Source organism: Zalophus californianus, chromosome 13 (assembly GCF_009762305.2).
Source record: "Zalophus californianus isolate mZalCal1 chromosome 13, mZalCal1.pri.v2, whole genome shotgun sequence".
Classification (NCBI taxonomy): domain Eukaryota; kingdom Metazoa; phylum Chordata; class Mammalia; order Carnivora; family Otariidae; genus Zalophus; species Zalophus californianus.
In genome coordinates this window covers 54,096,488-54,118,739 of record NC_045607.1, presented here as the reverse complement: position 1 = coordinate 54,118,739, position 22,252 = coordinate 54,096,488, and the positions used below count along the sequence as shown (strand labels likewise).

Here is a 22,252-nt window from a genome sequence, read left to right as displayed (position 1 = left end):
AGCTTTCCAGTACTTACTTTTCTGACAAGGCCAGTGGTACTATCAAGTTTTTTTTTAATTTAATCTAATTTAATTTTATAGAATGAAATATGTCAACACTTGGAAGATCTGCATGATTTCAGTATTTTCCAAATGACCAATGAATGCTATCACAAAATCATGTAGGGTTAAGAGAACTTTCCAAAGGGAAAAAAGAGACCAGTGGATTTTAATGTAACAAAATATGAAAAGTTTCTTGGGGAGAGTCTGGAAGATGGTGGTGTGATAGGAGGACCCTAGGCTCTTTTCATCCCATGAATACAACTAGATCACTATCACATCATCCTAAATATCCCAGATAATCAACGTGAAGACTGACAGAAGAAACTCCCCAACCAAAGGTAGAGAAGAGACCACACTGAAGAGGGTGGGAAATGCACAGATTCGGTTTGGGAAACAGATCATGGCCTCTGCGGTGGGGAGGGAACTGCACTTGCAGAGAAGGGCAAAGGACAGACCCGACACCCAGGGGAGCACACAGAGAAAATGAGTCCAAATAGCAATTCGCTTAGAAAGTGAGACGGTCTGAATTTCGCAGAGTTCTTGGGGCTCAAAGCCTGGAGGTTTAAAGGTCAACCAGCTTGGCTTGGATAGAGCCAAGGAGCACTGGAGCTGTTCTTGAAGAGAAGGCAGGGCAAACAGCTCGCAGGCATACAGTGTGGAAAGAGCCATCTGAAGAGTGCCTTGGCCACACAGTGGGGACGTCATTTGTTCATCTCAGAGCATGTCCCAGAGAGGCAGCCTTCACGGAGAGACTCCCTAGGAACAAAGGAGCTGGCAGGTGCCACTTCCTTCCCCTGCTCCTCAGCATAAGCACAGAAACACCTATGGGAATAAGTTCAGTGCAGACACGCGATACCTAGTTTCTTACACCAAGCACCCCCCACCCACACACACAAATTCTGGAAGAATTGCCCTTCCCAGTCACACTTGCCTCTCAGTCCCTGTGTGGCAGACCCCCTCCCTCAGAAGACCAGCCCAAACCCCCATCTACACCGCATCTCCTGGACCCTACACCTGCGCCTCCCGAGCTTTGCGGAGCCTCGGTTCCAGCAGCGAGTGACAACAGTTCTCATTTCATAAGCAGACCAGAGCACACCTAGTTAAAACACACCAGGGACCAAACACTGCCTATAACAGGGAAAAAGAACTTCTGCAGAATTTGGGCCTGAAGGATAAAGCAGCCAGCAGACTTATGAAAGCAAAAAGACTCAAATACATAAAATCACAAATGAGCGGAGAAGTAACAACCAACAGCACAGAAATACAAACGATTATAAGAGACTATTATGAAAAACTACATGCCAAAAATTGGACAACCTAGAAGAAATGGATAAATTCCTAGAAACATAAACTACCAAAACTGAAACAGGAAGAAATGGAAAATTTGAACACACTGATAGCCAGCAAATATATAGATTCAGTAATCGAAAAACTCCCAATAAACAGAAGTCCAAGACCAGATGGTTTCACAGGCAAATTCTACCAAACATTTAAAGAAGAATTAAAACCTATTCTTCTTAAACTATTCCAAAAAACAGAAAAGGAAGGAAAACTTCCAAATTCATTGTATGAACTCAGCATTACCCTGATTGCAAAACCAGATCAAGTGGGATTTATTCCCGGGTTGCAAAGTTGGTTCAACATATACAAATCAATCAACGTGATATAGCACATCAACAAAAGAAAGGATAAGAACCATATGATCACTTCAAAAGATGCAGAAAAAGCATCTGACAAAGTACAACATCCATTCATGATAAAAAAAAAATCCTCAACAAAGTAGATTGAGGGAGAAAATACCCCAACATAATAAAGGCCATATATGAAAAACCCACCTCCAACATCATCCTTACTGGGGAAAAACTGAGAGCTTTTCACCTAAGATCAGGAATAAGACAAGGATGTCCACTCTCACCACTTCTATTCAAAATAGGACTGGAAGTCCTACCCACAGCAATCAGACAACAAAAAGAAATAAAAGGCATCCAAATCAGTAAGGAAAAAGTAAAATTTTCACTATTTGCAGACGACAGGATACTATATATAGAAAACCCAAAAGACTCCACCAAAAAAAAACTGCTAGAACTGATAAATGAATTCAGTAAAGTCACAGGATACAAAATCAATGTACACAAATCTGTTGCATTTCTATGCACCAATAATGAAGCAGCAGAAAGAGAAATTAAGAAAACAACCCCAATTACAACCGCACCAAAAATAATAAGATGCCTAGGAACAAATCTAAGCAAAGAGATGAAAGACCTGCACTCTGAAAACTATAAAATACAGATGAAAGAAACTGAAGATGACACAAAGAATCGGAAAGACATTCCATGCTCATGGACTGGCAGAACAAATAATGTTAAAATGTCTATACTACCCAGGGGCGCCTGGGTAGCTCAGTCGTTGTGTCTGCCTTCCGCTCAGGTCTTGTGGGATCAAGCCCCTCATCGGGCTCCCTGCTCGGCGGGAAGCCTGCTTCTCCCTCTCCCACTCCCCCTGCTTGTGTTCCCTCTCTCCCTGCGTCTCTCTGTCAAATAAATAAATAGAATCTTAAAAAAAAAAGTCTATACTACCCAATCTACACATTCAGTACAATCCCTATCAAAATACCAACCGCATTTTTCACAGAAATAGACCAAACAATACTAAAATTTGTATGGAACCACAAAAGACCCTGAATAGCCAAAGCAATCTTGAAAACGAAAGGCAAAGCTGGAGGCATCACAATTCCAGACTTCAAGTTATATTACAAAGCTTCAGTAATCAAAACAGTATGGTACTGGTACAGAAAGAGACACATAGATCAATAGAAGAGAACAGAAAACGCAGAAATAAGACAATCTTCGACAAAGCAGGAAAGAATATCCTATGGGAAAAAGACAGTCTCTTCAACAAATGGTGCTGGGAAAAGTGGACAGCCACATGCAGAAGAATGAAACTGGACCACTTTCTTACACCAAACACAAAAATAAATTCAAAATGGATTGAAGACCTAAACATGAGCCCTGAAACCATAAAGATCCTAGAAGAGAACACAGGCAGTAATTTCTCTGACATCGGCCACAGCAACATTTTTCTAGATATGTCTCCTAAGCAAGGGAAACATAAGCAAAAAATGAGCTATTAGGACTTCATCAAAATAAAAGTTTTCTGCACAGTAAACAATCAACAAAACTAAAAGGCAATCTTTGGAATGGGAGAAAATGTTTGCAAATGACATATCTAATAAAGGATTAGTATCCAAAATATATAAAGAACCTATAAAACTCAACACCCAAGAAACAAATAATCCACTTAAGAAATGGGCATTGGACATAAACAGACAAACTGATGGTTACCAGATGGGAGGTAAGCGGGGGCTGGGTGAAATAGCTGATGGGGATTAAGGAGTGCACTTGTGATGAGCACTGGGTGATGTACAGAATTATTGAATCACTATATTGCACACCTGAAACTAATAGAACACTGTATATTAACTAACTGGAATTAAAAACTTCAAAAAAAGTTTTGTTTTCTTTCTGGTTCCACATTGCAAGTAAACTTTTAAGAAACCATCAATTGTTGAGTTTTTGTGTAGTATCAAAGAAGAATATGCAGCCACTTGAAAAAACTATTAAAATATTCATCTTTTTCACAACTATACTACTTGCATGAGACCAGACTTCTCTAGATACTTCAACCAAATAACAATGCAACAGATTAAATGCAGAAACAGTATGCGATTTCAAATGTTTTTTAAAAGATTTTATTTATTTATTTGTCAGAGAAAGAGCACAAGCCAGGGGAGCGGCAGAGGGAGAGGGAGAAGCAGAGTCCCCGCTGAGCAGGGAGCCTGATGCAGGACTCGATCCCAGGACCCTGGGATCATGACCTGAACCGAAGGCAGATGCTTAACTGATTGAGCTAGCCAGGCATGCCTCAAATTTCTTTTATGAAGGCAGATATTAAAGTTTTCCAAAAAAATATGTAAACTCAAGTCTCTAAAAATACATTACTTATATTAACATGCAATGAGTATACTATTGCTATCCCAATGAATAAATAAGCATTTAAAATACTTCTGTTTTAATTTTTAATAACAGTCAATAGTGATTAAGACAAGCTACATAAACAAAAACTCTTTGAGGCCTGCAATAATTTTTATGAGTGTTAAAGGAGTCCTAGGACCAAAAAGATAGAGAATCGTTACAGTTTATCATCACCAAGGAAGCACAATTTTTATAAATGTGGCTTAGAATTAGAGCAAAGGAAACTGAAAAAGAAAGATTAAAGTTTTAGAATCCTTGAGTTTGTCAGAGTGTAACAGAATTTGCTTTCATTTGCCAATGCAGCAATTTTAGTTTTATCTGCAATTCTACCAAGTCATTTAAGTGTAAACCCAGAATATTTATCAGCATAACTTTTCTGATAATAAAAACTTAAGAATTTTAAAAATAAAGTTAAGCCTGTATCTTTCCGTCTCAGGGCAGTTCATATTCCTTCAGTTTCTAAGACAAACTGCTTTGTCTTTTCAGATGGTATTTTTGACCAATTTATATTCATGAATATACACTTCTCCTTTGTGACTTCTTGCATGTGCCAATAGAGCAGTTAGTTGAGACTCAGGAAATTTGTCAACAAAAAGCTATCTATAAACTCTTAGATTATAACTCCATGGGAACAAAGGCTTTAAGTAATCCAATATCCCTAGCTCTAAAATGCCTACATGCATAAACTTTCTGCATGTTATGTCAATTATTCCTCAAAGAAAAAAATATTTCTATAAGATGGTGTCTGGCACAATAAATGGTAAATAAATTGGGTGACTGAATCTAGCCATTTGGGTCATCTCTAAGACAAAAATGTCTGACTGTGAATACTGTGTTTGTCAGTTTCAGTCCTGGTATGTATACCTAGTTCTCCTTGATGTGTAATGAATTTTGAGACTATGGTAGAACAATATCCTAAAAGGGCTACTAATTAGGAATACCTGTCCAAATTGCATTAAACTAAAAGAAATGGCCTATCACACACTCTTGGTGCTAGAACCTAGAATTTGGGTTGTTTTTAATAAATAAAGAGGTGGGGGAGAAAAACAGTCCTAGGTTTTTAAAAAATATTTATTTAAAAATAAGATTTCTAAAAATACAGTACATAATACATTTCAAGAGAAGTAAAAATTCCACAATTTAAATTAAAAACAATCTGCAAAGAAAAACAAATATTACATGAATAAAAATTAAATCACTAAAATGTATTTTTTAAAAAAATTGTTAAGGTAGATACATGGTTTTTCATTTTAAGAACCAGTGTAGACTTTTCATTTAAACAAGTATATCTCAGATACATGGCTCCTGCTTGTCATCTTCCTCCCTCTTTTCAATCTAGTCTCATATCTCTCAACCATTATTTTCCTTTTTACCCTTAGTACTAGAAATGTTAGTGAAGATTTTCTTTAAATGCTCTTGAGGGACCAGACAAGGTAAAATAGACAATGCAGCAGAACAGCCCTCCGCTTTAAACATATGCACTGAATGAAAACATACCTGACATATTTAAAAACAGGATCTTTATATGGCACTTGGAACACACCACTATTAAAAGTCTTTTATTGTAGGGATAGAACATTAGACACAATTAGAGGTTGACATGAGTCCCCAGATATTACAGATTTTGCCCATTCATCAATCTTGCCAGTCAGATTTTTTAAAAAGCCTACTCTGGGGACACACAGCCCATACAAGCATGGTCATCCGTGCTCAGGTCTCCCAAAGCCTACCCCACCGCCCCCTATTCCATCGTCCCCACCACGTTAGACTTGCAACTCACTTGTCTGAGTATCTCTGATTGTGGAGGAAATTCTCCCCATCATGTCATCTTAGTTGCTTCATTCTACCTATGCTGAAGTAGAACTTCTTTTTAATATTCATCTCTGGAGGACAACAGAGAGTGGTGAACTATCCACTACCAATAACTTGAACAAGTAACTGCACTCAGCCACATTAATTTAAATAATACATAAACAAGCCAAAAGACTCAGAACCAACATTGCAGCAACAGAATCTAGGAAATATATTGTTGACAATTAGAGAGAGACATACTGTTGCTTCTTTCCATTTTGCTTACAAATTTCCCTTTTACCTCGAATGGCATGTACATACATATTTCTATATATAATTCAAATGATCCTAAGTCATATTTCATTTAAGTTACAGACTTGATTCTTTTTTTCCATTCAGAAATCACTGCAAAACCATATAGCGTATCTACATTCAAGGAGACATCTTCAGTTGATTGAAAACAATGCAAAACATTCTCAAATGTGATTGTCTACTTTTCCAGTACATGAATGGTTATCTTCTTGCCAGAAATTTTAACCATTTCAGTTGCAGTTTTAAGGACACTAAGGTAGTGTCTTGAAAATTTGTGGAAAAAAATAAGGAACCAGACTAGTATACACAGCAGTAGGACATTGGGACAATCACAAGTATTTCTAAAGGGTATTTTCTCCACCCCCCCCGGCCTTTTTTTTGGTAAAATGAACCACTAAGCAGAATTAGCTTTTAAAATAACCTTATTCTAACTTTTATGTTAAGTGAGTAACAACCTCCAGACTTCTTTTTTGTGTGTGTTTTGGTGAAGTTCAATTTTCTATTAGTAGTTTTGCTTTTAAATCAAGGTACATCTGCATTTCCTCTTGGGAAAGTGTGTGTATGTGTGTGTATACACATATATATCTTTAAAGGTGTTCTTTAATTTTATCTTTATTTGCAAAAGAGACAAATGGCAACATCATTGTTTAGTCCCACTAAGGGTTACATACCCCCCCATCCTCACACATAACACGGACGCGGGATTCTTCACTTATAATCAGAATGGACCCTTAACTTTTCATTTTAGCATTTTGTTTCAGCATTCATTAAAAGGGCTCAATAAGCTATATAGCTCATTTATAGAAATAAAAGGAGAGTTCTTATTAGTTTTCACTGACTCCTGCAGAAAGAAAAACAAAATTAAAAAATCCTGTGAAAAGTGTTCAATTATCTTTTGTAACCTCAATCTATTAAACTACCTTTTAAAGTAGCCAATCTATATTAAAATGCAGAACGAAAAACCATACTAATATGCCAAACTATAAAAAAAAAAATTCCAAATGGGAGACATTTAAAACCAATTAAGTGGCGGCAGCAGTGTGCAAAAACAAAGATGTGTTCGTCAAAATTGTTCTTAGGAACACTGTTCACAAGGATGAGAGAAGTCTCAGTCAACCAAAAATTAAAAAAAAAAAAAGTTAACTCTTTGGTACAGGAATTAAAAATGTCACTCAATGCTAAAGTTAGTAGCACCAGGATGTTTTAGTTGTTGAGGTTGTAAACTGCTAACTTCAGGCACCAGTAGGTTAAAAGATCACCCGATGCACACTGGCAAGAGCACAGAGTTGCAACATGCAGACCATCGTGCCCTTTAGTTAACAGCCTATGCAGTTAAACCCTGTACTTAGTCAAACAGGCAAGCAAAACCACAAAAAGAAACACACCTTCTGTTGTTGCTCTTTTGTCCACATCTTTGTTCATACATAAAGCTATCAATACCACAAAGATCCAAGTGGTGAATGACTGTGGTGAGCACCACATCACATGTGACAGGTATTTATGATACCAATAGGTTAGGTGACCTTCGGGGAATCAAGAACTCCAAAACAGACCACATTTTAAAGTGAAAGTCATCCTCTATACACAAATTGCTGATTTTTCCTCTGGTGACAAAATTTACTAGAATACTTAGTATCCTTTCTCTGCAACAGGAGGCTTGTAAAAAAGGACCCGGTCTTTTCAAACTTTCGGCAACCTATTCATTTCTCCTCTGCATTCAACAGCTGCACCTTTCACGTTATTCATAACACTTCAGGTGAGCCTATGCTATATAATTATGATATTTAAAATTTAAAATCACTTCTCAAAGGCATCTAGCCAACTGATGAGAATCAGCAATATAAATAAAATGACTCTTAACTAAATGCTTACGTGCAGTAGCAACCCTTACAGTAAAATGGTATCAACAAGAGATAAGGCTCAAATGACTGCAGCCAGGGGGAGTTTCCTGATGTCACAGAGACTGTAGCCCATCAACCCTGTTGCTGAGATGCTGCTTATCCATGTCCTGTCTAGCCTCCTCTCCATCCTTGTAAATGCCCCTGCTCTCTCTATCCAATTTTGGCTACTCACTACTCATTTGTACCTGCCCTCTATGGTGAACAAGGGGAAAACGACATACAATATTAAAAATATATATAATGATAATGGAAAATGGTGGCAATATCAACAACTGAAGAACTGTAAATACCACTGTTATTTCTGTTTCAAATCAGCACTAGCAGGAAGTATTACAACATCTGAAGAACAGACAAAAATGAAGTAAATTTTGTTGTTAAAAATTGCACAACGATAATGAAAGGAGACATCAGAGAAAACACTTTCCTGAAATTAAGCCATCATCGTCCCAAAGGCAGCAGAAATGTCAAATACTGGTTGATGTATAAAATAACAACATGGGGTCAAACTACTTTAAGCAAGTGGCTCCTATTACTTCCTCACATTCTACTATAGGATATTCTAGAATTCAATTGAGAACGGCTAAATTCAGAGCATAATGAAATTTTTGATTTATAGATAAATTGAGGATGATTCTTAGAGTAAAAGGTAACAAATGTGGACATTAAATAATACTCATTCAACTGTTAATCATATGGTTAATAACACTAACAAGTAGACTATACTAAATGTATATGACTAACTACATTTGCCAATACTTATATTTTCAAAAGCAAGAGTAGGTTGGGTAAACAATCTAATACTTGTATCTATTAGTAAATTATTTAACACTTGTAAGTATAAGCTTTCCCAAATAAATTCTAGGTATATCTACATATATTAGAGGTGATGTCAAAAATTTATTTAATGAAGCAGCAATAGTTTAGTAAACTTGAGTTGGATAATCTATTGATAATACATCAAGTACAAGGGAAATAGTTAGAGACTAGAAAAAAGTCCAGGCAGAGACTAGCAGCTCTGTTAACATGAATGCCATTGTAAACCAGGGCTGGACACACTGATTTTATAGCAACATATGTGAGAACACTCAAACTGCCCTCTGGTCTAATACATAGAAAATTGTGTGGCCATAGTCTAAATTACTTCACATTTCCTGGTTGAAAGTGTTATTCTAACCTAAGTCTTTATGATTAGCACTCAAGAAATAATATATCCTTTTGGGTGAAACACACCTTCAAGTAATTACTTTTATGAAGTGACTTGAAAAAGCCTGATGATGAATATTTATAACTAGCCAGCATCCTTAGAGAAAAATACCTCTAAGCATTAACAAAAATTCACTGATGTTCAGTCTGACAGAACTTTTAGCTTAGTTGTTATACTGAACATTATCTATGTTTATGTGCTCTAATTCCATTACTATTAAAAGTAAACTATGCTTTCCTCTGTGAAAAGAGATTAATACATTAACTAAAATGTTAAATACAGCTATCTCTTATGTTAACCACAAATATTTTTAATACAACTCTTAAGCAAAATAGTATTTTTCTTATAATGAACACCTTCACATATTTTAAAACTATATGTCTTAGTTACAAAGTACCAAAAGCTCTTTAACCGAATGCCTACTGTTTGAGGGATTCTGAACTCAGTCACTTTTTGCCTGCAATCTTGGGCCCATAAACATGTTTGTTTGCAGAAGAGAACAACAACAAATATAATTGTTTGAGAGGTGTAAGCTAGAGCATCTAGCTAAAAATCTTTCATTTCCAGAAGCCCAACTACAAACTTGGCTGATGTAAAGCATCCTTTAACATATATTTTGCTTAAAACAAAATGGAATGTTTGTAAGGAAATATTTCTTCCAACAAACAGATCACATCAGTAATCCCACTGCTCATAACTATTTTCTAATGCTCAACATCATTACTTATTTTCACGGCTATCCAAAATACATAACACAAAGACTACTAAAGTTACAGCTATAACTCTGAATAGGAGAGTTAAAAAAGAATGAAGAAAAGTACAGAAAGAATTATTAATCTCTTATTTTTTTCAACGCAGTAGAATCAGTCAAAAAAACAAAAGTCATTCCAAAACTGAGATTAAAAAAACTAAACGTATTTTTTTCTATATTCATTAAAACACATTAGGTACTTGCTTGCTGATGTAACTACAATAAGTTTCTGTGGTTTGTAATAAACTGGTCATTTTAGGTAATGGCTTTCCTAATTCTAAGGACTTAATCTGCCAAAGTAAAGGTTTAAAATAAAATTCATGAGGTGGTTTACATTTGTTTATCCTGATCTGATAGAAATTTCTAATGGAGAGTAAAAAAAAAAAAATAAGAATATACATGAATGAAGCAAACTAGTTATCACACTTATATGAACTAGACGTTGCCATGATAAACTGGAACACACTGATTTTCATAAACCCTTACATTTTTGTACATACACTCCCCCTAAGTTCTGGCATGTTCAGAATTAGGCTATACAATTAATTGTGGTGCAGTAAATCTCTAGAGCCAGTATAATTACCCCAATTAGCCAAAAGAGGGCGCAGCCGGAACACAACTAGACTTCATGCACTCCCTAGGAAATTGCCAGTTGGTTTCTTCAAGTCCTGGCACAAGAATTATAAACCCGGTTAGGTGTGCTAACTTGGGAATACTGAAAGTTACAGCGTAAGTATATGTAGAGATATGCTTTAATACAGATTCTTATATAAATAGATCGATATATAGCATTTCTGCCATTCAAACAGAATAAATATATGCCTCGCCGAGTGTATCAGTTCGTATGCCAGTAACTTAGAGGAATCAAGTAGCGGGATCAGGACCGAGGGTAAAGAGAAAGAACGGAAGAAAATGTGCCTAGAAGTGGTGTATCTAGGAAAAACAAAAACCACCTTTGGAGCGGGAAAGAGACCACCTCTGGCTCTCACTGCTGAGGCAGAGGCTGGCACTGAGGACCTCCCAGGTGTGTACCTTTAAGGTAGCTACTGCTACTATATGAAGTATAAGTATGTCCATAAAACTCTTTAGTGGGGGGTCTAGAGTTGGCTTTGCTTTCTCTCAAGGTTCTCATTTGACAGGAATGTATACAGCATAAGGCATCTGACTGATACCCATCTATGTATCTACACATTACTTCCCTATAACAGTTCTGTCACCAGACCGAATTTGGTCAATATGTTAGCTTGTACAAAACCCAACCCAATTGCCTGACATGAACATACTAATTTTGTGGTTCATTAAGCTCTATAAATATACTTACTTCTCGTATTAAATTTCCTATGCATCTTATCAGCACCAATAAATATTTTCATCTGCCACTTCTAAATTTTTAATAAAGCACTGCAGCAGTCAGAACATAAAAGACATGGTATTTATATCTCTGAGAACAGCTTATTCAATTATCTTAGAAGATATTTACAATTCCTGAAAGAACTAACTACAGTATAGTTAACTGGATGACAATGGAAATGTTCGGTTTCATGATTTCTCAGGTGTGACTCCTGACTCTCAAAACTAACTAAAAGGAAAATATTGATATGCTCCAAGAACAGCAGACCCCTTCAATCTTCTCTTCAAGGCAAAGACTGTGAGTACATACATTTTCTAAAAACATATATGGATTTTGCAGTATTCTAATGGAAAAAAATGTAAAAGCTGAATTTTTCAAAGCATGCTAAATGTCTTTTCACACAAATCTTCTATGCTTTCCAAGAGACCATCCCCATTGCAACTTAAATTTGTATAAGCTAATGATAAATATAGATAATTACGTTTTCTTGTTGTAAGGTCATTTCTTAACATTAGCTACTAACAAAAGGTCTCTCAATCCAAATTTACAGTTGGCCGATTAAAATTTCATTTCAATTTGGGTGATTATAGGTACACAAAGGTTACTTACTTTTACTAGCAACTTCCTATAAATAAAATTTCATTACTTAGTTGGCCAATATCTATTACATATAAACCTTCAATGTGTAATTTTGGACCGACTAGTAGGTAAATAAAAGTAAAAAGTATATATATCCACGTGTGTGTTGTAAAAGCACAATATTCCTCCTTATATTGTACATTGTACACTATGTAGTACACTAGCATTTTAAAAACATATGCATTCTAATATAACTGTACTGGAAAAGGTACCTGGGGAATTACTGCAAATTCTCTACCCTTTTGCTCATCAAAATCTTAGGGTAAAACAGAATACATGCCCGTGTGGTCAAAAATTCTGCCTTGGAGCAATTACTTTAACAACAACCAATAATTACATCAGTACAGGGAAAAGAAGTGGGAAAGTTAATATGGAAAAAAATTCACCTTCCCTTTAAAATAAGGTAGGTAGTTGGTGTTTTATTTTAGTGGTGTTTTTAATTCGTTTTTGGCAGAGAGAAAAACAGAAAACATTAGAGAGCTACTTCTAAGAAAACACTGCCCTTTTTCTGTTGTTGTTTTTGGTTTTTTGTTGTTGTTCAATTCCATACTGCATTAAGAAAATCCTGCAGCACATATAAAAGGCAGTACTGCTATTTAAATTATGATGTATTTGAAAAAAGAAAATTTACATATAATATAAGATGTATCAACTTTTGTAAACCCGAAGAATTAAATTCAAATTTGGTTAGTACTGCTTAAGAGTGAAAAAATCTAAATAAACGTCTGAAATTTCCCATAAATTAAAATCTGTAACATTGTCGGTACTAAAAAAAAATATGTACAATTATTTTATTTCAATCACTGCCTTTGGGGTCTAATCACAAAAGCATTTAAAGAAATCCCTGGGGAAAGCTAATTTGAAAGTAAACATGCTTTAAAACTTAAATATAGATCTCGTATTAGTCCCACAACAGATCAAGATCACTATTAAAATAAAGCCTGGGGCACATTATGATGCCTAAGATTGGTGGGTGGATTTTAATTGACTTGAAGACTGTCATAGTTCTATTATCAGAAAACCTGTAACGCATTTCCAGCATGGAGGACCCATCTGTGCCCACCATCCATCTGTTTAGACGTGATTGGCAAAGTGGTAGGGAACTCGCAGTGGTTGCCTCTGCCTGAAAGGAATAAACCACAGGATCTTCCAACGAGTGCCAAAAACTTCTGAGAAGGTCTGCTGCCATGGCTTTCGGGGCCTCGATCTACAGAAGACAGCATTATTAGTGAAAGACAGCACTCCCACGGCGTACTTCAGTCAGCTAAAACAATACAGGTTGGCTGGGGATCCATTACTGGACTCTGATGAATTGTGTCCCAGCATCACAAATACAGCTTTTCTTTCATTATGGCATGCAGCTGAGTTTTAACTCCGGATAGCAGATATTGTATCTGTGTCGTCAATCAACCTAGGGCAACTTTTGAAGCAGAGGAGAATCTCGGGATTAACAGAATGTGTGTCAACAACACAGTAGCAAATCTCTTTTGATGTACTTTCGGGACAAATAATTTAACTTACTTTAGTTAGACAAGGAACAAGAAGGATCAGTACTTATTTTGTTTGAAAACTATCATGGCTTGAAGACCCCTACTGGAAGACTGGATTATGCTTGTCTAGCTCAGGCCTTAAGACAGGGCCCCGAGTAAAAGCCATCATTATGTTATCTTTCCACTGCATGCACACATTTTTCAAATGTGGCCCACTCTTTCCAGTTTTAAATAAAAAGTACTACAGACTTCACGTTTATACTTACATTTCTTCACAACAGTTTGACATCTTTTCAATAGATGTTGTATCCTATCGAAAATTAAAGAAAAATTATACTCAGATGGAACAAAGTTATCAAGGCTTTATCCTATATCTACTTTATGAGGCTTTTCATCATATTCAGAGAATATTCTAAAGATTTAAGCAGTTTACATACAGGTACTAAGAATTTTAAATTACCACATACATTGCTGAAATCACCTTGACAAAAACAGAATGAACATTACACTGTGCCAAAAAAATTATTCAATTACAAAACCTCACAAAAATTGTAGGAGTCTCACTTTATTAAAATATAACCTTCTATTACACTTGCTTTCTTTGATAATTCTTTTAAAAGTTTACGATTTATTTTTAATTCAACTGTCAGTGAATATGCATTAAAAAATAAATATCAAAATGACGAATTAAAGGCACTAATGAACAGAAAACTGCCAAGAGGCAAAGAGGGCTACTGGTTCTGGATTTCTATAAACAAACACAAATCCAACAAGGCAATCTATGCATCTGCCATATTACAGCATCGATTACTCTGAAAAGTAAAATGAAACTATTTTTTTAACAGAAAAATCAGTAACTTCATAATAATACAATTTCTTATTATATGTTTTCTATAAAGCTCTAACACAAATATGTAAGCGAAACAATTCAACAAAGAGAAGACAGTTTTTAGACATGCTGGTTTCATTTACATTAAGAGAAAATCCATCGCTAGGCTGAGAAGCTGTGATGGTTAATAGCCAGAAAAATCAAAACACAAATCACACAATCTTATTTTAGACATATATTTACATTTTAAACACATTTCAAAGTACTACAAAAGAAAATATGTTCTTTTAAATATATGAAGGACGTGACAGAAGTTTTCCTCCTCTTATCCTCTACTTGAAGAGCTTGCTCACATATGACAGGCGGACTACACTGTTACTAAACAGAACTATGATTCATGCAGATATCTGAGATGGCAACTCCAATCCCAAGAACTTCGGTTGCAGACTCTCTTCCAATGGTAGTAATAAAAAAAACACTTTGACTTTAAAAATTTCTCCTTACAGCAGTTACATCAACAGCTCACACTATTAAGTTCTTAATGTATGAACAGCCCACATACGAGAAAATAAATCTATTTTGTTAGATGACAAAGTCACCGACAGCAGTGTTTCATTTCCATATTTCCTGGGAATTTGTGACAAGATTGTAGATTAGCCACATATTCCATATTCATTAGTTTTCCTATCAGGCTTTGAAATTCATGGTGTCCAATGACAAGTCTATTTATAATTAACTTTTCTCAGTTCTGTTGCATTATTTCCTCAAAATAACGTTTTACTTTGTGACAACACAGTCTGCAAATACATGAGAACATTGGTTATGGGCTTAGAGGAAAGTGGAGCCTCAGTTCCACATCTGTACAGAAAGTGAATGAAGTAATCTGAACGGTTCTTAGCACTGATGGGCGACACATTGCCCCCAAACAATGAAGGCAGCTTGTGCAACCAGGCAAAGGAAAAGACAGGACAGAGGTCTGTAAGTGCTCTTAGGACATGCAAGTAAATGGCTTCAAATCACAGTTGTGGATAATACAAACTATGTCGGGGTAAGAAAGACAACTACAAAGTCAGACTAGTACACCTAGTATTATAGTAAATTTTTGCTATGCATAAATTTACAATTTGATTAAAACTTTGAGGTACTTATTTGTGGCAATAAAAGAATCAACTTCAAAGACTTTGGATTTAGACTTCATGTGGGAAAAGCTTTTACTTCCAAGTGCTTTTGACATCTTTCCAGAATCTGGTTCAAGAAATAAGGAGAATAGTACCTGTTAAGTCATTATAAACAGATGGTTATTCTATCAAAGAATGTGATGTTTACCATGACTTTATGAACAGGATTTGTAAGGCTAGCCAGGAAAGGCTTTTTTTGTCCCCTCTAGAAATAGCAAATGCTTATCTCTCTGAAACTCAACTATCAAGAATACTGTTATAAGAAAAAAAATACAAATTGTATTTGAATAGTCAAACATGGCACAAACACGTCCTTGGCACTTATAGAACGTGCTCAGAAACAACACAAGTCAACATGCTATCACATTAGTAAATACAACAGGAACTGCAAACCAGAGGAGGAGAGAGGGTTACTAATGGCAGAACACTGAAAAACCACAAGTTAGTGCCCAAAGTGGCAAATGAGGTTTAATATACGTTTTTTGCATATGTTGCAAAGCAGGGAAATGTGGACTATTTTAGAAAGAAACACACTAAAAATAATTAAAATAGGTTTTGGTGCAGATAATTTCATTCAGCATAAAAGACTCAATACCTTTAGTGACCATCAGGAAATGACCAATAAAGATACTTGCCATCTTTAAGGAGTATAAATACAATTTATAAATCCTCAGTTATACATAAAACTCAGCTATCCAGAAAAATTCGTCCTTCAAAGAATGATAAGAAACAAAGTGTTTATAGTATGTTGTCTATAATCAGGATAATTTACCTCCAGAAAAATATTTATGTCACGATGATGGGTCTAATGACCAAAATATCTAAGACTTCCATCCATCTGCCTAACTAAGAGATATATGAAAATCCCTTCCTATTTTATTTTTAGAGAGAGAGCGCGAGCACATGCAAGCCACTGGGCAGGGGCAGAGGAAGAGGGAGAGAGAATCTTAAGCAGGCTCCACACCCAGCACAGAGCCCAATGTGGGACTCGACCTCACAGCCCTGAGATCATGACCTGAGCCAAAATCAAGAGTTGGACGCTTAACCAACTGAGCCACCCACGCGCCCCTGCTTTCTTATTTTAAAAACTGAAAGTTTATTTTCTAAAAAAGAATAAACCGGAAACAGCAAGACCTACATGGGCCTTGCCTATTTTATCAACTGATACTTTATCTTCTCCTGCTGGCTGATCTTACCCTAAGAAATGATCTTTCAGGTTCAGTCTAAGAAGATAAGTTAAAATATCCTAACTAATAAGATTATATCTGGAATGGGGGGGGGGGGCGTGTTCCTAACAGAAAGGGAGAGGAAACTACTTATTGTCTGTTAGAAAAATTAGGAGGAGTGGGAACCAGAGAGCAAGAATTTATCACCAGACATTTCCTGGTTAACAGTCTTGAGAATCTAGCCCTCTTGGAATAGACAGCTTGATGATACAATCCATCCAACTGACTCATCCTGCTTTGAGTTCACCAAGCAACACTGCCATATATGTTGTTGTACAGGAGAAAGAATGTGCTGGGAAGTCCTTTTGGCACACCTGACTACTGCACATAAGAGAATAAACAGTCAATCTGGTTTATACGACTATCGCTTTGGAGTCTGAAATTAAGAGTCACTGCCTCTGGATCTAACTCTGGAAACGTTTTCAAAATGGAGTTTCTAGACCTGCCAAACTGAAAACCTGATGCAAGTTAAGAGCATTCCATCACAAAGACAGTCCAATCTAACCTCGATGACTGCCTATCACTCTTTATTCTTACTTTACTCTGTTGCACATACCTTATTCAGTGATTCTGTTGATTTAATCTGGAGTTAAAAAAAATGCTCAGGAACTTTTTTTCACAACTAGAGATTATATACCTGTTTTATCTATTACTAATGTCTATTAATTCTAAGACAGACTTTTGCTTGACTTCCTAGCACCTGTTATCAATGTAGGGACAGCAGCTTTGTTATTTTCCATAGCACCCAGCAGCATATGTTGTGTCAAGTGGGTACTCAATATATGTTCGCAGCACGAAACTCACTGAACATGGACATAACTAGCATGATTCCTTAATTTTTTTGTTGCAATCCAAAGAGAGAACATTTCCTGTTAATCACAGCTCTCTCTCCTCCTTTGAAGCCAGGACTCACTATACTCATTTGAAATAATTGGTTTTTTAAGCATCTATCTCCAACAGAGGACCAGCTATTTTCTTTTATTGGAGACCTGGAGTTCACATAAACATTTAATCAGTCATGGAACCAAAGTGAGAAAGCTGTAGAGCTTTTATGTATAGTCACTGAAAATCTCTTTCCAAAATAATTCCTGTACTTCTCTTCATCAAGCCACTTTCTGGCTATATAAAACCATGGGAAAGTTACTAAAACTCTGTATCTCAGTTTTCCAAATAATAACTCCTTACTCATAGATTTTGGTAGCATTAAATGAGTTAATATATGTTAGAACCCTTAATAACTCCTCAATAAATGGCAGTCCTACTTTTTACTGATATTGCCTGCTATGCTTTTTATTGATATTGCTTCCTACTATACTCTTTTTTTGAGAGGGCTTAGAGATACAGTATCTCAATTACATCAGAATATAACTTCTAAAAGGTGGATTTTATAATGAAAGATAAAATGACAAGGACAACGGGAGACTACACAGATAAATCCAATGTCCACAAGGGGCTCACAATTCGGTTGAAAAAAATAAGTACTATGCACATAAGCCAGGATTCATTTACTCATTTATCCATCTATCAAAAATTTACTACGGACCTATGATAACACAATCCTTAGCATCAAGGAGCTTACAGTCTAGTGAAAGCAGTCAAGTATACAAGATAACCCAACAGAAATACACAGAGAATGCCAGAGAGAATGGTTACATACAATAACACATTGTTTAAGTCAGCCTTAACCTAAACGTATGAAACAGCTGGAAACTATGTTCCCAATCAACACTCCAGGTCAACTACTCTTAAACATTTTTAATACAAAATTATACTTTCAATAAGATTTTTGGTTACCAGTATACTGGTAAGATGGGCTGATGTGCCTCTCTGGCTAAGATTCAGGGAGTAACTAATACACTGACAAAATGTGACAGAGAAGTATATGAATTGTTATGAGAAAGATCTACAAGTTAACTATAAATATAGGATTCAGTATTTTCTCCAATCCTATGGTAATGTTTTAAAGTCAGATAAAAAATTCATGTAGATTCAGAACATGAGAAAATAAAATGAATGTTTGGGTAAAAATGCAAGTAAAATGAAAACTCTTACATGTTTAGCTTCTTTACTAAAAAAAGCATCGATTTAATCATTCAAGCAATCAGTAATGCTTTGAGAAAATTAAAATGCAGTATTCCTATGGAAGAACTTCTAGCAATAGATTTAAATAGTTTGTAATTACTTGTAATTTTATCAAAAATACAAGGAGGTTATGACATTGAGCCAGAGAGATGACACAACATAAATAGATTTTTCACAAAGGAACAAGTTTATGCCAAAGAGCAATCCAATCCCACACATAATAAATTTGATGCTAGCAGGCATTTTTTAAAAGAATGCTTTTATATTACTATGCAACGTAACTTATTAATTCTTTGGCAAAGGGGAACCTAGGTACTATAAGGTTCTCTACATATTCAAAGTTCAAAGAAATATTAATTAGCCAATATTTGTGTATAATATTAAAAGCATATAAGAAATGGCACTTAAAATCTTAATGATTTTTCTAGGTTTTTAAAAGCCACTGAAAAGATATTTCATAAAATATTACAACTAGAATTATTCTATTAGAAATACGTTTTGTTTTTCTTAAACAAAAAATATAATTCAGGAAAGAAAAGAAAATGCCATACAGAGCACCCTTCATAAAAATGTTAAGTGAGCTGGGCTCAGCATAATTAGCAATGATTTCCATATTTGCAATGCTGATTTGGGAGTTGAGTAAACCAAACATAATTTGTACAGAGACTGTACTGAATGATGTTAATTCACCACATTGATTCAGTGGGATACTCGGCAAAATTTAATTATAAGGATTAATAATCTCAGGACTATATTTCTGGGTACATATTAAAAGGCAGGTAAGCCCACTAATTGTCTGATTAATGAGAATGCTATTTAATAGATAATCTCATTTAAACTAATTGAACATTTTGAACATAAGATACTTTTCATTGCATAAGATAACCAAGTTAAAATTAAGTCACCCCTGCATTTGTGATTCTTTCTGTATTTATTTAAGTAATCATGAGTCAGTATGTGGTGGGGAGGGATGTTTTCCTCCTTTTAATTTGAAAAGCTTTACTTCAAGCTATCTTTAGTAATTCGAGTAGAGTCCAACAATAGTACCTGTGAGACCAAATGCAAAAACTCAATTTTTTTTCTTTGCGAATTTAAAGCAGAAAACCACAGCTAAATACATTTTCCCCACTCTACCCTCAACCTCACCACAACTGAGAAAAGCACTATGCTCCAGAGACTCCATCAAAAGCTTAAGCTATTATATCAACTCCACGGTGCCCAGAAAACAAAAATGCCTGTATACAAAATCTAGATAAACTGTCAGAGCACTGTCACGGTACACAATAGCTCACTGTCAGAAGCTCACCAGAAGGCACTGTACCAGCTGTTACAGCGCTTCTTGATGAACTCTCCCCAAGCCCAGGGACTGAAAACATGACTAACACAGTCATCCAGCACCATTAGTATTGGTGCTCATCAGAATGGACATTATTCTTGGCTGTGTGTGAACTACTGCTCAATGAGAAATTCTGACAACATCAATTACATTAATAACATCACTATCCATTTCATTCGGAAACAAACAGAAAAAGGCTAAGCAGGCTAAGTAAGGAGTAATTAGAATAATCTGTTCCCTAAATAAAGAATACTTCAAAGCAGGTTGCTTTGGAAACATTTTAACTTCAATATTAATTTTAGTAAAAATGTACAAACATATATTTAAACATATGTCTAAAATTAAATCTAAAAGTAATCAAAGGTAATCCTTTAAAATTGGGTTTAAGATTAGTCTATTCCACAGAAACATCTGGTTGAGTTGAGATCTTTTAACCTTGGAAATGAGATTAGAAATCCCGTTTTTAAATTTAATTTCTAGTTATTTTATCTGGGTCACAGATAATCTGCTCTTGCTTAAATCTGAAATATCAGATAGTCGTCACTGTGATTATCCTGTTACCTTCTACTATCAATAAGAAGACAGGATCTTCCCTCTCAAGTGGAGAGAAATGATTTATTTATTCCAAGAATAATGGGAGAAAAATTACTGAAAATGGGTGTGCTGCTTCCTCAAAGCCTCAATCTAAACCTAAAAAAGACAGCATTTGTTTTGCCTGTTTGTTGTCTAATAGGTCTATATTCAAGTTATGTAATGACATAGTTTATATAATGAAATAATACCCCTACCAGTGTTTTCCCAAAATGCCTCCTGGTCTTTGGGTGCAGGAATAGGGGAAGGAGGAAGACTTCAGTGGAAGGATTAAATTTATTGTGTACTAGACAGTTCTGATGTCTGTAGAAATTATACATTTGCAAAACATTCAAAAAAGAATGCAGTGTTAAGAGAAATTTTCTTTCTTATGCTTTTTTTTTTTCTTTCTTATGCTACCTAACAAATTCATCACTTCTTTCACATTGTGAGAGATGCATGGATTCAAATTATGACCGAAACATGCCCAGGTGTGAAATTTCCTGTGGACAGTCTGATTTTTTTCATAAAATGAAAACAGCAAGCATACTGTATTTAAAAAAAGTAAGCAAAATCTCTATATTTTTAACTTAATTAAAATATATTTTATTTTATTTAAATACTAATAATTCATTGGATTTAAAATTAATACTGAGGTTTAACAACCTTAAATAATTAAGCCTTAAAGAGCCTTAAATCAATGTGAGGAGGAGTGCACTCTGGAAACCTTAAAAGAATTTTTTTTTTTAATCCAAAAAGAGTGATGATAGAAGGTCACTATGAAAGCCCAGGTAAATGGAATTGAAATTTGCTGTAATTGTTCAAAGCACTTGGATTCAAGAGGAAGTAGAGTGAGCAAAGACTGGACTAACAAAGGTATACTTTCCCCTAACACTGCATTCGTTTTTGAATGTTTTACGAATGTATAATTTCTACAGACATCAGAACTGTCTAGTACAGAGTATTCTGAGAGGACACTATATATATACAGAAAGGAATGAAAGTTTTAGAGAAAGCATTATAGAACAAACGTGGTTTCTACTTAGTTTTAGAAATAGCAAAACATCAGAACCAACCTCCCCATCTTAAGACAATGAAATGCTGTTCAGTATTATAGCAAAATAAAAAATCCTGCAATTTGAAAACTATTAACATGTTGGCAATATGGAATAGAGTCAGAACAGAATCTGGTATTACACATCTTTTAAAAACCAAGAAATTCAATAAATAATTTTAGGGTCAACTCAGAAGTGAACACTCAAATTTTAGAGCAGGGATTCTTAAAGATTTTGAAGCTTTTGCTGCCAAACTCCTCTCTCTGAAGCTTCTGAGGTTGCTGGGTGAGAAGGAAATTGCTGCCCCCAGCTATAAACCCCAACAGCCCTTATAAGTAACTTGTACTCTTAGCAGCAATGTCCCAAATGTCCATTTCCAGTCATTCATCATGAGAAATCGAAAAAAATCTGAGAATTCTTATTCCAGGAGATACAAATATATACCAATGATTTTGGTAAATCCA

General features: G+C 35.3%; 1 protein-coding gene across 9 annotated transcripts in view; it reads right to left on the bottom strand.

Moving 5' to 3' along the window:
* Positions 1–11,450: 11,450 nt before the first annotated feature.
* The window catches only part of ZDHHC21 (zinc finger DHHC-type palmitoyltransferase 21), a 60,973-nt gene continuing 50,171 nt past the window's right edge, over positions 11,451–22,252 (bottom strand). For all 9 annotated transcript variants that reach the window (XM_027615382.2, XM_027615386.2, XM_027615380.2 and 6 more), the window contains 2 exons: positions 13,779–13,822; positions 11,451–13,229 (listed from right to left, as the gene is read on the bottom strand). In XM_027615382.2, coding sequence (XP_027471183.2) covers positions 13,097–13,229; positions 13,779–13,822 — 177 coding nt within the window. In that variant the 3' untranslated portion in view covers positions 11,451–13,096. The remainder of the gene's footprint in view (positions 13,230–13,778; positions 13,823–22,252) is intronic.